The following is a 23281-nucleotide window of genomic DNA, read 5'->3' as shown; positions in this document are numbered from 1 at the left end:
TGAAATTAGTATGACATTGTATGTTAACTGGAATTTAAATAATAGCTGAACACAAATACACTATATTTTCCACAGTTATATTAGGAAAAGACATTGTCTGATGTTCCGTGATAGCTTAACAGAAATACAATTAACATTAACATTATATGTGTACTATATCTGTATTGGTTGGAATGCAAACATTGTGTTTTAGAGTTACTCCCCAGGTGAATTGTTCACTTATATACAACTTGAAACATTAGGACTACTATCCTAATTTGCAGAATATTCTATTTCATCTCAGCAATTTAAAGAGATTATATAGTGGCACCTGATATTTCTAACTGCTGCCATGACATAGACATTACTTGAACTCCAGTAAAAATGCTTTGAAATTTAAGCAAAGATGTAATTCCTCTTTTTGCCCTATTTTGCCATCTCTTTACCCTTTATACAAGCTATAGGACCCAAGTAAAATCAAATAGATGTCATTTTAATTTATTCCACAGAATCCTAGGAGGTAGATTGTTTCCTATCTGAAAATGAAAGGAGGTATGCCCTTTCTGTGAAATCTTCTCTCCAGCCTTTAAGTACTGCAGCCCCAGCTAATAACTTGATTGTGACCTTACAAGACACCCAGAACCAGAACTCTTCGGTTAAGCCACTCCCAAATTTCTGGCCCACAGAAACTGCACAATATGAAATGCTTATTGTTTTGAGCCACAATTCTAGGGGAATTTATTTTGCAGGAGGAGGTAACTGATCAAAGCAGCCACAGAGCTGAATCTTCCCCTTCAGGCTTCTCCCTAAAGGGCACTTTGTTACAGAAGTCTCTCTTGACAACCACATATAAAATAGAACTCTTCAATCCTATGATTCCTCATTTCCCTTATCCTGCTTTATTTTTCTTTAGAGCACTTACCTCATCTTGACATATCGTGTGTTTGTTTTTTAATTTGTTTATTTGTATTTTGCACTAGAATGTAAGCTTCATGACAGCAGGGACTTTTACTACTGTGCTCATTGTAACCTCAGCACTTAAAATAGTGCGTGACATATAATAGGCACTCAGTACATATTTGATGAGTGAATGGATGGACACAATAGTTAAAAATACAATTCCCATTATGTGTAGCTAAATACCAGATAATATTTTTAATGTAGTGGGTTAGTGATAAACACTAACCTTGTAAATAAATATAATTAATAAATATTATAAGACAGTGGTCTGGGGCCTTTTTTCAAACCCAGAATTCTTAAGAGATACCCCTGATGGTTCTTCTCAACGAATTTGTGTCATTATGATCTGTGGATGGATTGAGGACTAAACTGCAAAAGCATCCCACTTGACTCTAATGTCTAACCCCCCACTTCAACCCTCAGTTACCACCAGAGTTCCCTCCATTGCCTTTAGAAGACAGAGTAACACTAAGAAGTGAAGTAGTCAGAGAAGGCTTTATAGCAGAAGTAGAAAAGCTAGAAAAGGAAAAAGGCGGAAGCTCTTTGACAGTATGTATGGTATGTTTGGTAACAGTGGTCATTCAAGTTTGAAATGGAGAATGAGTATCAGGAAGCAGTGAGAGCAAGAGTGGAGATATAAGGTAAGAGATGTGGTGAGATATTAACCCCAGTAGAATAGATTTTGACAGTGAGAGAGGTTCACATAGTTTTGACAAAGTGGAATGTTAGAGAAGAGTAGTCAATGCCTAAAGTAGTGTTTTAGGAAAGTATCAGAAGTTTGAAAAATGATTCTCTTGCATTCTTCATGAACAGTTCATGGTATGTAGAGAATACTCAAAAAATAATAGAGTGAGTGGATGGAGTGATGGGTGGGTGGATGGGTGGATGGATGGGTGCCTGGAATACATGAAGAAAAAAATGGAAGGAAGTAAACTAAGCCAGTAATGTGAATATAATGTTGTAAATACTCTCCTATTGATGGAAACAGTGGGAATGAAAAGAAATATTACAAGGGAGGTAGAACATAGTTAAAAATAGAACTTATTAAAGTTAATGCCAGGATTTAGAGCTTTGTTGATTCAGAAACTGATAGTTCCTCTTACAGAAATAGGGAAATCACGAGGGACCTGACTTGTATGTTTAAGGAGGTAAGAGATGAAGCACAGGAAATATCATGGTCACCAAAACGGTATTTAAACCTTTACTCTGTGGATCATCAAAATATTTCCATTAGGACGATATGAGCAATGGTGGCCATGAGATCTTTGGAAGTTTGTTCATAGGAGAAATAGCACCACACTGGAGCGAGGAAATTTCTCCTGAAGCTTTAAGGAGACATAAGTGTGTACAATTGTATAATTTGCTCTTTGCTATCACCAAGAAGTGATACGATCTAAAACTAAAACCAGATTCTCAGCAGTTTTTCTTACTAATGGGTTAAAAACAAAAACATGGCAGGCTGTTATATGTAATTTGGGGTTCGGCTTCAACAATTTTAAGTGTTAAACCAGGAAGACCATCTACCATATATATCGTATAATCACTTTTTGAGCTAATGGCAAAATCCTCTTGTCTATTTTTTTAGTCTTGTAACTGAAGGAAAATTGTATGGTGAAAAGTCATAGTTTGGCCTCCTTCAAAACTAAAATTGACTACATACCAATTCTAATCAAATTAAATTATAGTGAAGTGAAATCATTTTTAGTTGTTTAACATAAGGAAATCATATGTTCAGCATCAAGTGAAGATTCATAATGCCACTATATTGATTTTATCTTAATTATAGACATATTTTAAAACTTCAATTAAAAGGAATGGGGGAAATACGAAATATGGGCAGAGTGAATAAAACTATTTAGGTGGCTTTGGAATATTTTAAATTGCTAGAGTACTAACCTCAAATAATATTTAGTTCCAGTTAGAGTTAAGTACCATTAGGTAATTAGGCATCCACAAGGATGGAAAAGCCCGGGCCCATTTCATGTAATCAGCTAAATCACTTCTAATTTGATTTCTCGTTCTTTATTTTCCTTCCTTTAATTAATTCGTATTGATAAATAAAAAATAGCAGGGGAGAAAAAAAGAACAGGTTGTTAAAAAGTAGAAGTGAGGCTGTTGTAAGAACAGCCTGCTCACACAAATTGATCAATGAAGGGAAGATGATTTCTTTTAAAAATGAGCTTTGTAATATTTAGTTTTGGGATTTCATCTCAAGTTCAATGAGATCTTTCCCCAAGACCAGAATGCACCTTTTCTTCTTTTAATCCTCTCCAGCATCGTTAGTTTGCTTTGCTCCTAATAGATGTGGAGAGACAAGCCCTCTTGTGCGAAATTCCTTAATTTGGAATGTACAACCTATGTTGGTCTAACAGAATTAGTTAAGACTGTTGACTAGATTTTCTGGATTTTTGTAGAGAAAAGGGATAATGAACAAAGAGTTTATTTTTAAGGATTAGGTTAAATAATTAATGAAGATGGGTAATTATCATTATTGCCCACTAGAGCAAGAATATGAGATTAGACTTGTTTGGGGAGTGTGCGTGTGTAAATTTATCTACCTAAAAGTATGTATCCACAGGATACGTAAATGTATACACAACGTATAATGCATACAAATATGGATTCTAAATTGAAAATAAACCGAAAAAAAATGATTAGGGTTTCTTAACAGCATAGGTCAGCTATGATTCATTTTTCTCTCCAAGGGCTATGCTTATGTACTTCCTGTATTTTAAAACTGACGAGTGACTGCTCCATGGACCCCTCAGAGAGCATGTATCCTGTCAATAGCATTCCTAGGAGCTTAGAGACCCAAACTGGCAGAAGTATAGAGAACAATGGACTACATATAATTTCAAATAACATAGATTTCTGTCTTAGTTGCCTGCCCAAATCTAGATTTCTGACATTACTACAATTTCTGTCTTATTTCTAAAGGAAAAGAGATAAATACCAAACTACCAAGTTCCTAGCAATATTTTAATGGAAAATGGGAATTTAAATATTAGGAAGGAAAGTAAACTTTTATAAAGCTTTCTTTTATTCTATGAAGGTTTTCTGTTTGTAGGTATAACAGAGCTTATATTAAGTTAGAATTTTTAACTAAATCTAAACCAATATAAAATTTAATTTTTCATTATGATAGATGCAAATTCATTTTTTCTCTCTGTGTCTCTCTCTTGGTATGTCTGCCTGTCTCTCTACTCTCTCTGTGTCTTTCCCTCCTCTTTCTTTTTTTTTTTTTTCTTTTTTTTTGAGAAAGGAGAGAGTGCGAGCAAGGAAGGGGCAGAGAGGGAGAATCCCAAGCAGGCTCCATGCTGTCAGCTCAGAGCCTGACACGGGGCTTGATCTCAGAAACCGTGAGATCATATGAGCTGAAATCAAGAGTCCGACGCTTAACCAACTTACCCCCCAGGCACCTCTTTCTTTTTATGGAAGTTCATTAAAGAAAATATTCTATTCTTGCTGGAGAGTCATTCAGTGACTGTCATCCCTATATAGAAGGAGCATATTTGCCCTAGAGATTCAAGATTCAAACAGCTCTACAGACAGCTTATTTATATTCAATTTATATAACCTACCATAATGCATTTTTCATAATTTGGGGGAATTTTAAATTCATTCAAAACATAAAATATATTAATAATGTCAACTTTCTCAGGTGTATGTTACCTAAAAAAAAAGTTTTCCTGAAGAATATCCTACAAAGAAAAAATATCGGGGCACCTGAGTGGCTCAGTTGCTTAAGCATCCGACTTCAGCTCAGGTTGTGATCTCATGGTTCAAGAGTTCGAGCTCTGCTTTGGGCTTTGTACTGACAGCACACAACCTGCTTTGGATCCTCCATCTTCCTCTCTCTATCCTGCTCTCTCTCTCTCTCTCTCTCTCAAAAAAAATAAACATTAACATTTCTTTTAAAATGAAAAAAACAAATTTTAAATTTTAAAAAGAAAAAATATTAATATATCACTTGTAATTGATAAAAAAATATTAGTGATTAAGCAGACCTTTATTTAAAAAAAAATTTTTTTTCAACGTTTATTTATTTTTGGGACAGAGAGAGACAGAGCATGAACGGGGGAGGGGCAGAGAGAGAGGGAGACACAGAATCGGAAACAGGCTCCAGGCTCTGAGCCATCAGCCCAGAGCCCGACGCGGGGCTCGAACTCCAGGACCGCAAGATCGTGACCTGGCTGAAGTCGGACGCCCAACCGATTGCGCCACCCAGGCGCCCCGAGCAGACCTTTATTTTAAAGTTGCATTATTTTTTCTTTCCTCTGTAAGATAACAACTATTGTAGGAAAGTTTTAAGACTTTGAAGGAAGGTATTAGAAGGTTTAGTTCAAGCTTTAATAGGGCAAATGCCATCTGTTTCTACAATTTGTAAGATTTTATTATTAACAGCTCCAGAAGAAGGAAGCTGTCTATTTCGGTGAGGAGGACAGATTTCTGTCCATCTGTGCCCGTTTTGCAGCATGTCACTTGTGCTTTAGATCTGCGTAGCTCTGAGCCCATGTTGATGCCATGGCAAGGTCAGGATGTGGAGAAGCCTGTCAGCACACTCTGTCTCTAATGTGATGACAGCCCCACAAACTGCCGCTTTGAGCCCCACCCTGAGGCCCCGTTCTGTTGGGCCCTGGAGCAGGGCCTTCTACTCTATCATTTCAAAGAAAATGTTAACTTTAAACATTTAAAAATATCAAAGAACTTAATCTATCATGTGTCTCTTGCTAATGTCAGGTTTCTTATTAAGGTGACTCATTTCTCAACATTAAAAAAAAATGCATAGCGTTCTACGGTGATTCTTCTTACTTTTTTCCAGTTCCTTAGTAACCATGTTGGGTTTGGGGGAAGGGAGAATCCACATGAAATTCTATGTTATGGCAAAATAGCTGGGGGTGGGGGTGGAGGGGGGGGGAGAAAGAATGCTGTGGGTTAAGACTGACTTTCAAACTTTAAATTGTTGCATGTTAATTGTAAATACCTCATTTCCCCCCAGAAATCTTAGTATCCAGAATCTCTAAATGTTTGCTTTTTTTTTCTTCTTTTTCCAAAAAGTGCCTATCAGATTGTTGTGGAGGAGTTGCACCCACACCGAACCAAGAGAGAAGCTGGAGCCATGGAATGCTACCAGGTTCCCGTTACATACCAAAATGCCCTGAGTGGGGGTTCTCCATACTACTTTGCTGCAGAACTACCCCCAGGGAATCTTCCTGAACCTGCCCCATTCACAGTGGGCGACAACAGGACCTATCAGGGCTTTTGGAACCCTCCTTTGGCTCCACGCAAAGGATACAACATCTACTTCCAGGCAATGAGCAGTGTGGAGAAGGTGAGCCTCCCCCCAAATTTGCTTTTTCACTGCCCTGAGGAAGAGCTGCAGTTGAATTTTATAAATACTCAGTAGCATGTGTCAGGAAGAAAATAAAAAAAAGGTGGGGGGAAACGGTGTGTAGGGGGGTGTTGTTTCTGTTCCCAACAGGGTGCACAGTTCCGGGCCTACTGTAGGGTTGGGGCTCCATGCCAGTTCCATCGCTCTGGATTCCTGTTTCCTAGTAACTGCTTCTCCGTGAGCCTTCTTCAGGAAAGCCCACAAGAACAATTGTGAGGAAAATGATTTGAGAAGTTGGGTGTGCTGCCGCTGGGACTGAAGGCCCAGTAAATACCGGGCATTGTTCTGTCTTCTTTGCTCAGTAGTGGCGCACTTCAGAAGATTAAATTTACTGCAGGATAAACAGAATGCGTGCTCCACAGCAGGCTAATAAACCCTTATAAACTTTTCAGAGGGTACAAGCCAAATAGTAAATAACAAGTAACAATCCTCTGATTACAAAGTAATAGGGTGCCTGTGGCATATCTGACACAACCTAAACAGGAGGCTGCCTGGAGATGGAGGGATGCTGTGCCATTAGCGAAGTCTGTTCTCCATTTCCCCTGTTGCCCCTCCTTTTCCCATTTTGGACACAGTTGTTTCTGAACACTGCCGCTGATCCCAAATGAATATTGAAGAGGAAAACACAACAGGAAGATAGAAACTACCGGTGGTTCCATATGTGGGGAAATAACCTGGCCTTTCGTGCCTCATGCTGTTCTCTTTGAAAGATTTTCTTTCCTAAAACTTATTTAATTTTTTTTTTTAGAAAGGGATAGGGGAAAAAAATGCCAAGAACAGAAAACCCCTACAATTTAAAATCCAATAGAAAACTGACATATTTTGTGTACTTGTAGCTGTATAGGAAATTTCTGGCTTTGGGTAATTGAGTCCCTGAGGTGGGTACCTGGAAGATGATGTGACATCCGTGATATCCAATTGCAACAGACATATTATACTTTGGAATAGTTAAATTGAAAGACAAAATGTATTTGCTTTTCTGCGGGGGCCACGAGAACCTGGGGTATTGACTGGCTGCTTTTGAATGAGAGCTCTATCTTTCAGCTTACCTATATTCTTTTGCCAGTATATGGCAAAGAAGAATGCCACAGCATCTTCTAGGATGTTCTCCAAAGCCACAGGCTGCCCCTGGTTGAAAATGTTATTCTCATCTTCTATCTAGTTTATTTCTACATAAGTGGGAGTCTTTCGAGACAGACTGACTGCCCGCCTCCCACATGCACATGATTGCACATCACTGGTACAATTGGACTACCCCAAAACGAGTAGACTATGGAAGTTAGTATTCCATCCTGGGTATAAAGTAGCATAGTGGTAGAAAACACGGTTCTGCATTTGGGTATTCATCTTTAAAGATGTGAGAGATTCTAAATTAACTTTCATTACTTGGACTGTGGTATAAGAGGAGTGTTAATGAATGTCTGTTACTTATAAAGGATTTTCCCTGGCACTCTTTAAAAGCCTCGATATGAATGTTCTCTCCGCATTCTTAATATATCTACATGTGGTTTAATCAAATTACAGAGGAGCAACAATATATCTCATGGTTACCTTGGCAAATAGTTCCAAAATCGATGGGGTTCCTACCAGCAGAGGCTGGAAATCCTGATAGAATTAAGAGCGATTACTTTTAGGAAATCAGAATCCCTTTGGGCCTTTGTGGGAGTGCGAAACAATCTCTCTTGGAACGCACGGTAAAGGCCTCACGTCACAATTAAGTAATAGAAGTTCAAAGTTGTATGTTTTACTACTAATTCCTCCTCAGTGCTTTGTTCTGTGTAATTGAAAAGTAGTAAATGCTTAAGAGGAAGTAGAAAACTCTTGGTTTATCAATATATAGAAATACTCAAGATGGAGTTATAAATACATTCTCAAACAAATAGCCTTTGTTTTGTTCACTGGCTTTACCATCTTTTCCAACCTCTTGTACATTCAAAGATTTGAACTGAATCAACGAAGCCCTGAAGGTGTGTGGTGTGGGCCTAGAGACGTATTCCACTGCTTAGTCCCACCACACAACATCAAAAAGAAAAGAAAAAGAATCTGAAATCATTTTTGTCCCTTCCCATGTCAACTTCTTCCTCAACTCCATCTGTCTAGCAAGAATAGGAAAATAGTCCCAATGAGAAATAGCTAACTCCTAACACCTAAATTCAAAAGGGAAGAAAAAAAAGAACAGATAAATCCTCCCTTCGTTGGGATACAACCTTTGGATGATCTAAGTACTGTCATTTAACTCATTAGTTGTGCTAGGATCCAAGCGAGAGGATGTGATGTTCAGCTTTGGTCTGAGTCTACAGCTGTGTGGCAAGAATGAAGTTTGTGTTTGGGTCTGATTTGTATTAGCTCTGCAAACACATTTTTCTTTCTAATCATTCAAAAAGTACAGTAAGTACGAATAGAATGCTTTAGCTACTTGTCCCAGACAAGATAGCCTGTTTCATTACAGAGGAAAACAGACCCCTGAATTTTTAGAAAATGATGAAAAATTTGTAAATGTTCTTACTTCAGGGTTTAAAAAATATATCCGAAAATACATTTTAAAAATAAAAAAGTTTCGTTAATATTGCGATTCTGTTCTTCCCAAACCTAATTTATAACTCCAGATTATGTAATAGGAAATATTGTCTGTACACTGACTATGGTCTTTCATGTTTTGCTCCATCAGGAAACTAAAACCCAGTGTGTACGAATCGCTACAAAAGGTAAGAGGTTTGCCTTTTTTTTTCCTTGAGATTCCATTTGCCCCGCTTTCTAAAATGAAAGAGCTCTGTTCCCTGCTTCAGGGCTAATTAAATGTGGCACTTCTATTACAGAGTATTTGTAGTAGGGCCGGGTTAAACTGCCAGCCAAGTTCTCTGACTCACTTGGGTGTCTTTAACACCTGATAGGGTTCTACTTCCCAACCTCTAGCACTTGACTGGAGGAGTCGTGTTAGGAGGATAGGAAGGATTTAGAAAACCTTAGAAGGGCTTATTTCTGCCAGTTAGCGTCTGAAAGGTCTTATGCTACTGATCAACCAGTGTATTAGGAAAAGCTCAGCGATATCAGCTCAAAATAGCAAATTGCTTGTTTAAAAGCCTCTGTCACTTTCTGTGGTAGACCAGACATACGCAGGAACTGAGCTAGTCATACAGATGTAGAGACCGGTCCTTATCTTCATTAGTCATGCAGTTTGATTGAAGATATTTTACCTTTTTTTTTTTAACTTAAAAAAATTGTTTTAATCCAACTGATGCAAAGAAATGAGATCTGTGATGGCTAATGGCCAGGGTGATTCCTGCTAATGCTAATGTTGCATATTATAGCTTAGTTGCCTAGTTCCTTTAGGAGAGAACATTTTCATCTTTGAATGAGTATTTGGAGTTCAGGTGTGAGAAAGTCTCCTGCATTCACTATGTTTATAATCCTTCGTTTAAGAGTTAATTGATTGTGCCAACGAGAGAGAGACAGAGAGAGAGAGAGACAGAGAGAGAGAGAGAGAGAGAGCTATTTAGTGTATTCTAGCAAAAGAAACAGGAAAAGGCTGTCCCCATGCAGACGTGGGACTCCGCAGAGGGTTGATGCTCCGGATAGTTTCTGCCAAGATGAGTATTAAACTGACATTCATGAGCAGTAGTTGATTCATTTGGGGTTGAAATGAATGGCCATATTCTGTTTGTGCTGGCATCTTTTCCTTTCATCATTTTTCTCCATTTAATCATCAATCTGCTCAATTAAGCATTCGTGTTTTACTCATGATTTGTAAAAGCAATAAAGAAAGCCTTTTCCCCTGACTCATGAGAAGTAATAAAGAAGCTTCAGAGAAGAGAAAAAAATATATACCTTTTTCCAGTTCAAATACTAACATTACTCATAATATTTTTAAAAATTAGGAAATCCTTAATGAAGGAGAAGAGAAAATACATACAGCTACATATAATAGAGAGGCATTTATTTTATTTTAAAAGCTTAGCTTATAGATCAAGAATTAGAGTTGAAACTTTTAAAAGATAACGGCAGGAGGCATTTGGGTCTATATCGCCTGTGCTTTTCCAGATTTAAAATAAAACCAGAAATAAAAAATGGTCTGGCATCAGCCTCCAAGAAGTTCTTTCACTGTGGTCATTCTATGCTTCTATAACTGAGAAAAGGAAGCTATAAATGATTCTAAAATTTTAAATTTTCTTATTTGGTTATTGGATTATTTGCATTTATTTAAGTGGTATTTAAATGCCATTTTGTCCCTCTCTCAATACATATAAAATTATAATAACAAATACCGTATGACATTTAGACTGTAAAAGAGGTGAGATTATGGAAATTGTACTTAATCATGTGGCATAGAATATTTGCCAGATACTAAGAGATAGTAAGAAAGAGTCCATTTCTGGTAGTTTCTGCTTTGTCTATAATCTATCCCTGCTATACTTCTGAACCTCAGGGTGACAGTGTGGCTTAATGAGTAAGTGAAAAAAGACTCTGGCCTTGGACTCTCTGGGTTCAAATCCTGACTTCTGACCCTTACTATTCCTTAGTGTTGGGCATATTACTTACCCCTCATCACCAAAATGAGAATATTACAGTACCTTCCTCTAACTATTACTGTGAGGATTAAAATAGCTTATATATATGAAATGCTTGACTAGTGCCTTGAATAATGGTGACTATTACATAAGAGTAAACTGCTATTTAAAAAATTTTTTGTTTGCTTGGATTCTGTCTCCTTCTCTCTCTCTGCCCCTCCCGCACTCACTCTCTGTCTTTCTCTCAAAAATAAATAAAACTTAAAAAAAATTTTAAAAAGGGGGGGCACCTGGGTGGCTCAGTAGATTAAGAGTCTGACTCTTAGTTTCGGCTCAGGTCATGATTTCACGGTGTGTGAGTTCAAGCCCCTCATCAGGCACCATGCTGACAGTGCAGAGCCTGCTTGGGATTCTCTCTCTCTCCCTCTCTCTCTCTGCCCGTCCCCCACTCACTCTCTCTGTCTCTCTCTCAAAAATAAATAAATAAAACTCTAAATTTTTTTTTAATTTTATATTTATTTATTTTTGAAAGAAAGAACAGGAGGGGGAGAGGGGCAGAGAGAGAGGGAGACACAGAATTAGAAGCAGGCTCCAGGCTCTGAGCTGTCAGCACAGAGCCCAGTGCGGGGCTTGAACTCAGGAGCTGAACCACGACATCATGACATGAGCTGAAGTCGGACACTTAACCAACAGAGCCACCAGTCGCCCCAGTAAATTGCTATTTTATCACCATCATAATTATTGTAATATTTTGTACCTTACTTCATTCAGAAAGACATAAGTTGTCCACCCTTGTCTGTGGGGGGTACATTCCAAGACCCCCAGTGGATGCTTGAATCCATGGATAGTACCAAACCCTATATATACACTGTGATTTTTCCTATTAATGTGTATTTATGATAAAGTTTAATTATAAATTAGGCACAGTAAGATTACCAGCAACAACATAAAGTAGAATAATTAAACAACAAAATAGAACAATTATAATATGCTATAATATGTTATGTGAATGTGACCCCTCTCTCTCTTTCTCAAAATATTATACTGTATTCACCCTTCTTAATCTTGGGATGATGTGGAAAGATAAAGCCTACATGAGGAGATGAAGTGGGGTGAATGATATTAGGCTACTACTGACCTTCTGACTTATTGTCAGAAGGTGGGTCATGTTTCTTGACCACAGTTGACCACAGGAAATCAAAACCGTGGATAAGGGGGGAACTATTGTAATTTGTGTTACATAGTTATGAAAGAAGTATGTGTAAAAACAAAACAGAATTTTCATTATAGAGATGACTTGGCAAAAAGTAGTTTTTTTTTTAATTTAATGTTTCTTTCCAGATCTAATATAATTCCCTCTCTGAACATTTAGCATTTTTCCTCTAATGAAAAACCACACTTTTTAGGTTTGAAACCAACCTATTGTCTGACTGCATTATATGAACTAACACCTTACAAGTATGTTTAGCTTTGGAACAAATTTTTTGATATGAAAATAAACAAGTTTCTGTCAGGACATGTTGAAGACAGACTTACTAGTCAAAATGGCAACACCATACTGACTGAAAAGAGGAATGAAGGAACCTTCTCGGCAAGGAATTGTGCGATATTTCATAGTTAATGCACAGATAAAAACCGATTAAACTATATACTTAAAACATGTATAGGGGCACCTGGCTGGTTCAGTCGGTAGAGCATACAACCCTTGATCTCAGGGTTGTTAGTTCAAGCCCCAGATTGGGGGTGGAGCCTACTTTAAACAATAAAGTGTGTACTGTGCTTAGGGCACCAAAAATTCTTGTGGGAATATGAGGGAATTTAAAAGCCACGAATAATTAGCGTATGTACTAAAATACAATAGCATCAAGATTTTGAAAATTTTTTGACATGTGAGAATTGTGGTAAAAAATTTCCAGTGTAATAGATTGTCTCCTGCCTTCTTGGAACTCATACCTCATGGCAGCCCACACAGAAAGAGGATACAGACATTGGCTTGATTATTTATAAAAAACATACAAAGTAAATAATCAAGGTTTTAATGTCTAAGCTGAATAGTGATGTGAATACATGTTATGAGACAAGAGAAGAGGTGTTCCGGAAGATCATTGTGCTGCCCTCTGACTCGTGTGTAGATAGGAAGTCACCGAGAAGTCAGGCAGCTGGAGTAGAGTGGAGGAGCAGATTTAAATTACACTGGAAAACATGGAAGTTATTCCATCTATAAAATAGCAGATCCCAAACTAGAATTGTTATAAACATATGAAAAGGAGTTGAACCAGCTGTATCTGTGCAAAGCGAAAGGAGGGGCACCTGAGTGGCTCGGTCCGTTAAGGGTCAGACATTGTCTCAGGTCATGAGTTCATGAGTTTGAGCCCCACTGTCTCTGCTGGCAGCGCAGGGCCCTCTTTGTATCCTCTGTCCCCCCTTCTCTCTCTGCCCCTTCTCCTCTCATTCTGTCCCCTCTCCCCCTCTCATAAATGAATAAGCATTAAAAGAAAAAGAAAAGAAAAGGAGAGTCAGTTTCAGGAAGGGTTTTTGTGGCACATCAAGGAAAAGGGGGCAACCCTGGAATATCACTTGCATGTGAGGCGGGAGCGCTGTGCAGCCTGCGTGAGCAGTGCTTAGACACAAGTCTCTCTAACCTCCATTGAAAGGAAAATGTTTTAGGTTGTTTACGCTTGGTTTGCTCTCTGTCTTCTTACATATAACTTACTACAGTGCTCTCGACCCATAGACACGCACATATACACACGTGCACACAATTATTTGTAAATTAGTAGCTAAGAACTTGTGCTTTGTTGCCATAAATAATTTTTATAACTTTTTTAAGGAAATTACCTTAATGAGATTTAAACGCGCCAATTTATATAAATATATAAACTGTAACAAAATTTACTCAAAGAACTTTCAAGAAGTACTTCTCTGGAAATAGGCTTTATCCATATTAAACTAACAGGCAATGCATTTCAATTGAATTTTTATTTTCTCTTGTTCAATAATATCTGGTATATTATGTCATTTGTAATTTTCTCAATATATAAATAATCATTTGTAGAATCATGGATTTATGCATTTACATAAAATTATTCTTAATGTAAAGCATTTGTTGATGAGAAACCCAAATACTGAATATTTCCCTAGAATAAGACTAATAAATTGAACTGTTTATATAAGGACCTTACATTTTGAAACTGTTTTGGTTGTGTCCAATTTCTCCCTCATCTGAATTTCTGGATTTTTGAAAGAAAACTGGTTATTTAAAATTCAATTTGGGGGTGCCTCAGTGGCTCAGTTGGTTAAGCATCTGAATCTTGATTTCGGCTCAGGTTGTGATCTCACAGTTCATTAGTTCTAGCCCCCAGTCAGGCTTTGCACTGACTTTGGAGCCTGCTTGGGATTCTCTATCTCCCTCCTCTCTCTCTGCCCCTCCACCACTCACTCTCTCTAAATAAACAAATAAATAAACAAACTTTAAAATTCAATATCAATGGAAGTTTCTGTGTTTTTCAAATCTATTTATTTTCCCCAAAAAGTGACATTTCCAATGATAAATGCTATCAAATTTGGTAGAACAGAAAAATGTGTTATATATGTAAATTTATTTGAACATAGCATATAAGGTAAAAAGGAGGGTTTCCTTAAAGTTAATGAAATAAGGCTATATTTCATATTATGACAAACACTAAAATTCCCAAGTCATGAATGGATTTTATTCCAAATCTGCGTTTGTAAATAGTTTGCTTTGGCAGACTGTTGTTTGTCTGCCCATAGCCATTCTTTGACTTCTTCCAATTTCATTTGGAAATCAATATTCTAATCATTCATTTGGCAAATATTTATTTAATGCCTATAATTTGCCACACAGTGTCTGGGCCCTCGGGATAGAGCAGTGAAATAAACAGAACAAAGACCTTACTTCCGTGGAAATTAAGTCCAGTAGAGGAAACAGACCAGACACGAATAAATATGTGATATTTCAGATGGTGATACCTTCTTTGGAGAGAGATGAAGCATTGGCGGGGGGGGGGGGGGGGGGGAGGACAGAGAATGCTGGGGCACGTGTCTAAGCCTTACTATTTCACATACGGTTATCAGAGGAAAGCTCCCTGCTAAGGTAAAGGACATGAGGGAGAACATGCAAGAGAGGGAAACGTGCAAAGACCGTGAGGAGAATATGTCCTTAGCCACTCAAGAAAGGGGAGCTCAGACAGAGGGAATGAATCAGATTGGTCTAAATCAGCAGTCCTTCAGCTTCAGCTTTAGCCAGAATCATCTGGAGGACGTGTTAAGGAGATTGCTGAGCCTGAACTCCAGAGTTTCTACATCAGCGGGCCTGGCTAGGGGCCTCAGAATGTGCATTTCTAACAAGCTTACTGCTGATGCTGTTGCTCCAGGGACCACACTTTGAGAACCACTGATCTAAACAAATCCCGTGTACCTGGGCAGTGATTGCTGTAGGGCTGTGTATGTAACCCGGTTTTGGCCAGGGAGATCTAAGGATAGGTCTTCTGTCAGGTATTCTAAGAAATCGGTTCCTTCCTGATTTATAAAAAGAGATGGCGAGAACGATCTTCAACCCATCTTTCTTATCTTGGGGCATTGTTTTGTGAAGTTGTGATATTTAGAAAATTGAGAGCCAAATTGGTTAAAAAGAAGGGAAAGTCAAGGAAAAAAAAAAAACAAGCCAACTCTAACTCCAAACAACTCTGAGCTTTCGAATTACCCATTGCTAGAACTCCTTAACTCCAGATAATTATGTTTGAAAAAGTAAGTCCTTATGAAAACCACTACTAGTGAGTATCTGTTCCCTGCAGCAGATAGTGTCTGGGCTGATGTTAGATTTTTTTTTAATGTTTATTTATTTTTGAGAGAGAGAAAGAGAGCACAATTTAGGTAGGGAGCAGAGAGAGAGAGGGAGACACAGAATCTGAAGCAGGCTCCAGACTCCGAGCTGTCAGCACAGAGCTCTGAGCTGACAGGACAGAGCTGTCAGACACGGAGCTGGAACTCAAAAACCCATGAGATCATGAACTGAGCTGATATTTGACTTTTATTTTTCCGTTGGGAATAATGTCTTTAAAAATAGTGGTTTGGATCCAATGTGTTATGTAAAGGACCAATTATTTCATTAGAATGATTGCAACCAAGCACTTAAAATCCATAGGACCTAATCATTACCAATGGGGTTTTAAAAAATAGACAATTCCTTTTAGGTGTCAGTCTAGGATACGAGGAGCACATCCTTACTGGCTGTCCGAGAGAGCTAGAAAGGAGGAACCCAGACAGTTTCCCAGAAGCTATGGAGAAGAGGGAATTCCAAAAGCTAAGGCATGCATATTTGCATTCATCCATGTACTTAATATCAGTTTGTTCATTCTTTTGATAAAACTAAAGTTGACTAAAGATGCCTGTAAGGTGGGTTTAATTCGTAAACCAGGGAATGGTTTAAATCAGAGTATTATTAACTCAGAATATTACCTATGTTAAACAATGATGATACACATCCTTCTCTGACCTCTCAGAAATATCTTGACTTCATTGCTAGCAGGCATTTTAAACATGCATTCCATTATTAAGAAAATTTCAGGGATGCCTGGGTGGCTCAGTTGGTTAAGCGTCTGCCTCTGGCTCAGTTTATTATCTCGTGGTTTGTGAGTTCAAGCCCCGCATCGGGTCCTCTACTGTCAGAGCAGAGACCCCCTTCAGATCCTCTGTCTTCCTCTCTCTCTGCCCCTCCCTGGCTCGTGCTCTCTATTTCTCTCAAAAATAAATTTTAAAAAGAAAGTATGATATCTTGCTTTAAAAAAAAAAAAAGAAAAGAAGAGAAAAAAATTCAGTTGTCACAAAACAGTAGGTGTGCCTGGAAGATTTTATTCAAAGTATATGAAAGAACATACGAACACTGGTAACATTTTTATTTACTTTGTTCTTCCTTCTTTTGGTGTCTATTCTCTAATTACTGGATAAAGAGTAGGCTTTTTTAAAGCATTTTCGTAACCTTAATTTTGTCTCATGCTGCTTTTGTCAAATCTTCCTTTGTGCCCTTTTGTCTGAGTGTACAGATGGATAAAAGTGCCTTTTGAAGTGATCAGACATTCAAAATAACAAACATGAGAAGAAAAAGAACACTTAGTCTGCCTAGAAGTTGCACTAAAACCATAGAAGCTCTAGTTGGTTGAGCCACATGTATAGAAGCTATTTGACTGATTTTATCCCTACCTATTTACCACAGATGAATTTGAACTTGAGTACAGCTCAATCTCCACTCTTAAAGCGTATTCCTGTGCTTTACCTCTTATAGAGCTCACAACTGAAGTGGATTGAAAGCTGGGGTGAGGTCTAAAGAAAAAATATATTTAATTGGGCTTCAGGGTCTAAAATTCCTAACTTTAATTTCTTAAGTTGTGCTGATATGCTTTATGTTTCACCAGCTACATGCTAGAGGAAATAGTAAAGCATCAGGAAGAGATTTCAGATTCTTTTATGCCACTTTTTTAAGCTGATAGAAACTGAGGTCAACTCTGGTAGTTTAGTCTGGCCATTAAGAAACTCTGGGCAGGGATGTAGCTTTTCTTGGTCCCTCAGATTAAGCTTCCAAAAAGCTGCCAACTCTTCTGAAAAATCGTAATCCTTGAGAACAACTTTGTTGTTTTTTGTCTGAATGGCCAAGAGCCCTTGCTGGCTCTCAAACTCCTTTCTCCTGCACGGGAACAAGTGCACATCATTCTTCCCACCTATGAGATCTGTGTATTCATTTTCAAAAACTAATCTGATTTGGGGTTTCATTTCTTTTTTTAACACAGAAGGGAGGACATTACAGAAAAATATATTAGCAATAGAGTAATAGACTACAGCCTAAGGGAAATGAAAGCATATCTTAAGTGAAAACAAGCTGGGAACAAGTACAGTTTTAATAAAGCTTAAATCAGTGGTTCATGGCTTGGAACTAACCTCCTTTAGGCACCAGTATTTCCTGGTGCTTTGTTGAAGGATTTATCATTGTAAATTCTTTTTTTAATATAGAGATAGTTACTAAAAAACTAATAGCTAATAGATTTTTCAACCTGTTTGGGAAACAAAGATATTCTTTTGTTTTTGAAAAACTACAGTTGAATAAAGATGTAATATTTCTATAATGGATTACAAATCTAATGAAATTGTCCCAAATTGTTTATTAGTCAGAAATTTCTTAGAATGAAGAATCATCTGCATGGGCTGTCGGATTTACAAGGGTAGAGGTGATAGTCTGTTTATATTTGTTATATCTGTATCTGATATTTAATATAAATGCAGTCAATCCCTTTGGAACGGATGAACAAATGAATAAATGAATGAATGTTTTCCAGAATTGATCTACCTTTTAATGCCCTAAAGCTATATGAGTTTTCTTTTTGCTACTACATTTTTTTTTGCATAATTTAGAAATAACTGTAAGTGTTTGGGGCACTTGGGTGTCTCAGTCCATTAAACATCTGACTCCTGACTTCGGCTCAGGTCATGAATTCACAGTTCATGAGATCAAGTCTCATTTCTGGCTCTGTACTGACAGTGCGAAGCCTGCTTGGGATTCTCCCTCTCCTCTGTTTTCCTCTCCTGGTCATGCTCTCTCTTTCTCAGAGTAAATAAATAAACTTAAAAAAATTTTTTAGGGGCGCCTGGGTGGCGCAGTCGGTTAAGCGTCCGACTTCAGCCAGGTCACGATCTCGCGCTCCGTGAGTTCGAGCCCCGCGTCAGGCTCTGGGCTGATGGCTCAGAGCCTGGAGCCTGTTTCCGATTCTGTGTCTCCCTCTCTCTCTGCCCCTCCCCCGTTCATGCTCTGTCTCTCTCTGTCCCAAAAATAAATAAATAAATAAAAAAAAAGAAAAGAAAAAAAAATTTTAACAAAGTAATATAAACTAGACTATACTCTTAAAATGAACAAAATATAGAATGGAAAGTTTTGACTGAGTTACTATTTTCATTATTTCTTATATAAATTTTTACATTTTTTCATAAGGAGAACAGGTGTAAAAGTAAATTTTTACCCTCCCCCTTACTGGGTAGAAAGTATTTTCATTACTGTAAATAGAGGAAGCACATGATATAGAGGTCCCTGGCTTTGAAGGCTTATTCATGACACATATAAAGGCCTAAGAAAAGGTAAAGACTAGAAAAAATACAATATAAATTGTATATATGATATAAGTATGTGTATTATACAAGTGAGGAGTTTCCAAAAACAGCAAAGGTAACTGATAGGAAATTTCTGGCAAGTGGTAAATTCTAATCTCTGTCTTAAGCCAATTGAACTTTATTTATTATATTCATTATTTTCTTGTTTTTTAGCAGTTATATATGACAAAGGTATTCCTAGTTTATTTTGCAATCATTTTAGGGATTTCAACAGCATTTACTCTACTTTTGCAATAAACTACTTATAAAACTGAAAAAACAACCCTCTATACGTGAATCTACTATATATAGAATATTATATATTATCTCCTCTTATGGTTTGCCATTAAATTTCTTTATTTTTGAAGAGGTATAAAAATAAAACTTCTTCTCTGCCTCTGTTTTTAAGTATACCTTGAAATTGCAGAATGAGTTACTAAAATGATAGTGTCATTTGCAAATGCATATATTGATAATGTGCAACCAAAAGAACATTAAAATAAATAGGTTCCTAAAATATTGCAGCTACCACTTAAAAGCCCTGATTCCAAATTTAATACTGAATGGTTCTTACAGTTCTACTGATTGGTTTTATAAGTAACGGAAATGGTATTGGTAAGTAAATTTGAACTTATAAACTTATATTAATAAGTATATTCCATTCTGTATTTGTTTTACAAAATGATTCTACACTCAAAAGTACGGAATCCATGATCTGATTCATGCCCTCATTTTATGGATGAGAAAACTGATTTCATGTATGATTTGATCTTCCAGGGTGGAATGGATTGTTGAGAGTGTAGGAACAGAAACCAATTCCATGTGCTTTTTTTTCAATATACCACATTTATTCCTGGACTCTGCCTGCCTAGAATCACCAGTTTAAATACTAATATATGTTTAATCCCCATCTTCATGTCAACCAAGGCAATAAGATTACCAGAGGCCATTATAGTAATCATTTCTCTAATGTGATTAAGAATAATTCAGTGATTTTTATTTGGTAGTGTATACCAATAGCATCAAACTAAGGATGCTATTTATCAGGGGGAATTTTGTAATTTAGAGTTTCACTCACATAATACCAACAGCAAAGTCTAAATTGTTGCCTTTAATTCTAGGAATATTGCTTCAGTCACTAAGGAAAATGAGATAACCTTATTACCCACATGACATTTTAGAGACATTTATGAGAAAGGGTCAGAAACAACATTATCTGACAGAGCAAGGATGGCAGAATATCTGCTGATAGGATTATCTCTCCCCAGGATCCCTTTTTTCAAGCCATCAATCAAAACTGAGCCTGTTATCATTGTCAGAGAATCATATTGTATTAAGCAGATAAGTGATTTGTAATCATAGTAATTCTTGGAGTTCTGTTGGTGAATAATGGCCTCCCTGAAGATGACCATGTTCTAATCTCTAGAGCCTGTAAATATGTTATGGCAAAAGAAATTTTGCAGATGTATTTCATTAAGGATCTTGAGATGGGGAAGTTAGTCTGGATTATCCAGCTAGACTCAGTGTTATCACAAGAGGTCTTATAAACGGGAGGTGGGAGGGAGGGTCAAACTTAAGAGAAGATATGTGAGGACAGAAGCAAGGGTTGGGGTGATGTGTGGTGCGGAAAGAGAAGGGGGCCATGAGCCAAGGAATGCAGGTGGCCTCAGGAAGATGGAAAAGAAACCACTTTCTCCCTTGAGCCTCCAGGTGGAACACAGTCCTGCCAAGCACCTTAATTTTAGTCCTACAAGCCTCATGGAGGACTTCTGACCTCTAGAAATGTAAAACAATGATTTTCCTTTGCTTTAACCCACAAATTTGCGATAATCTGCTTCAGCATAACTTACGCAGATTTCAGCACCTGTAAGTGGGGTTATGCAGTAACAAAGCTAAAAATTTGGAAGTGACTTTGGAATTGGGCAGTGGGCAGAGGCCTGGAGGAATTTTAACGGTCATGAAACAAAAAAGCCTAGATTGCCTTTAACAGATGTTTGGTAGAAATATGAACGTTAAAGTCTCTGCCAGCAAGGTCTCAGAAGAAATTAAGGAACATGTGATTAGAAAATGAAGGAAAGGGGATCCTCATTATGTGGTAGAAATGTAGCTGAATTATGTGGAAAGCAAAGTTTATGAACAATGAAACACATGCAGGTGAGGAGTTTTCCAAGCAGTGTTGAAGGTACAGGCTTTCTATAAACACGTGTGTTGTTTGGAAAGACACAGAGAGACATAAGTCCGCACACAAGTGCATATATATATATGTATATATATATATATATATATCATCATATATATGATATATATAATATGTTGATGTTATTAGTATCTTTATATAGTGGCAGTACAGAGTCCCTCTTTTAATCTTCAGATTTTGAAGAAGGCAAATGCTAGATTATAGAAAACTTAAAAGTGTTTTTATTCTTAGCAATTAAAAACAGGTCTTTAGAGTGAATCCCCACATGGAAAGGATTACGTTAGCTTTATTGCAATGTTACGGTAACAAGAGCTCTGCCTCTCTTTTTTTCTATATTTTTATCCTATTGTAGGGAAAAAAGATTAAAATCCACTTTGGCCTTATAATAACACTCTGCAAATGTGTTTTAGAGCATTGGTTTATGATTTTTGCTCCATAGTAGACAAAGTATCCTTTATCCCCTACAGTTTAGTGTCTGATATTATGTATTCTATTCAGCTTTTAATGAAATGTGGATTACTTCAAAGATTATCTCTCTGATTTAATAAATGGCATTAGAGTAGAAAGTTAATTGGATCTTTCTTGAATAAGCAGTGACCACTATGTGATTGATAGGAGGGAAAGATAGTAAATGACATATTTTTTAATTTATGTGTTAAACTTTAGATTAGTATTTGTGTGTGTGATCAGTTTTCTCAAGTAAATTATGAAGTCCCTATTATCCTTATAAAGACCATGGAAAAATTCTGATTTCTTTTACAAATAAAATTTCTCAGGTTTTGTGAAAATGAGATATAAAAAAGTCGCATACTTGAGCACATATATAGTTTGATTTTTTTTTTTCATTTTAAAGACAGTGAATGGTTATCACCCAAACATCTAAATAGTTATAGATTTATACCCTCCTGTTTGGACAAAGATCTTGAGTGAGCTTCAAAATTTGGAATCTTGTTTGCTTCTTACATTGTTTTCCTCTTTATTCAAGAGCTTTGGCTGAATTTAGTGGCAGAGATTGTCATTTTTACTTTATTCTTTAAGGAACTGGAGAAACTGATTCATTTGTAAATATGATGTTGTTGGTGATAGTGATAGTCCCCACCTGTTACCTATCCCTGGTAGTAGTTCATGGTTTGACTATCGCTGACCTTTTTCTTTTTTTTTTAATCTTTATTTATTTTGAGAGAGAGACAGAGTGTGAGCAGGGGAGGAGCTGGTGGGAGGGAGACACAGAATCTGAAACAGGCTCCGGGCTCTGACCTATCAGCACAGAGCCTGATGTGGGGCTTGAACTCACAGACCGCGAGATCATGACCTGAGCCGAAGTCAGATGCTTAACCGACTGAGCCACCCAGGCGCCCCGTGACTATCGCTGACCCTTAAGTAAATGCAGACAGTCCTTTTAAAACAATGCTACTCTCCCTGATAGCTGTTTGTTTGTGCATGTGTGCCTTCCACGCCACAAATTCAGAAAGACGATGTTCTAATTACTGGCTGCTCTTATTTACTACACCTGGCTTTGCATCTGTGCCTCTAAAAATCTCAGTCTTTGCTTTTGAGGAAACCACCAATACTTATATACCTCCTGCTTGCTTGGTCTACCTGCTGCTATTATTTCCCAGATGAAAATCCAACTGGGCTCTGCTTTTGAGGGAGGGTTTCACTGGACTAGTAAAACTTGCCTTTGCTCACTTTGATAACCATCATCCTGAGTCTGACTCCTTTATAAAAAGCTCCTTTACAGGAGGCATCACAATCCCAGACTTTAGCCTGTACTACAAAGCTGTAATCATCAAGACAGCATGGTATTGGCACAAAAACAGACACATAGTCCAATGGAATAGAATAGAAACCCCAGAACTAGACCCACAAATGTATGGCCAACTAATCTTTGACAAAGCAGGAAAGAACATCCGATGGTAAAAAGACAGTCTCTTTCACAAATGGTGCTGGGAGAACTGGACAGCAACATGCAGAAGGTTGAAACTAGACCACTTTCTCACACCATTCACAAAAATAAACTCAAAATGGATAAAGGACCTGAATGTGAGACAGGAAACCATCAAAACCCTAGAGGAGAAAGCAGGAAAAGACCTCTCT

The 23281-nt window shown here is 37.4% G+C and overlaps 1 protein-coding gene across 2 annotated transcripts in view; it reads left to right on the top strand.

Moving 5' to 3' along the window:
* The window catches only part of PTPRK (protein tyrosine phosphatase receptor type K), a 556609-nt gene that overhangs the window by 454460 nt on the left and 78868 nt on the right, over positions 1 to 23281 (top strand). For both annotated transcript variants that reach the window (XM_047859222.1, XM_047859220.1), the window contains exons 12-13: positions 5998 to 6271; positions 9000 to 9036. In XM_047859222.1, the coding sequence (XP_047715178.1) occupies positions 5998 to 6271; positions 9000 to 9036 (311 nt within the window). The remainder of the gene's footprint in view (positions 1 to 5997; positions 6272 to 8999; positions 9037 to 23281) is intronic.

The sequence above is a fragment of the Prionailurus viverrinus genome, chromosome B2, assembly GCF_022837055.1.
Source record: "Prionailurus viverrinus isolate Anna chromosome B2, UM_Priviv_1.0, whole genome shotgun sequence".
Taxonomy (NCBI): Eukaryota; Metazoa; Chordata; class Mammalia; order Carnivora; family Felidae; genus Prionailurus; species Prionailurus viverrinus.
Note: the sequence above shows the minus strand (reverse complement) of the source record. Positions and strands in the feature narration are given on the sequence as shown.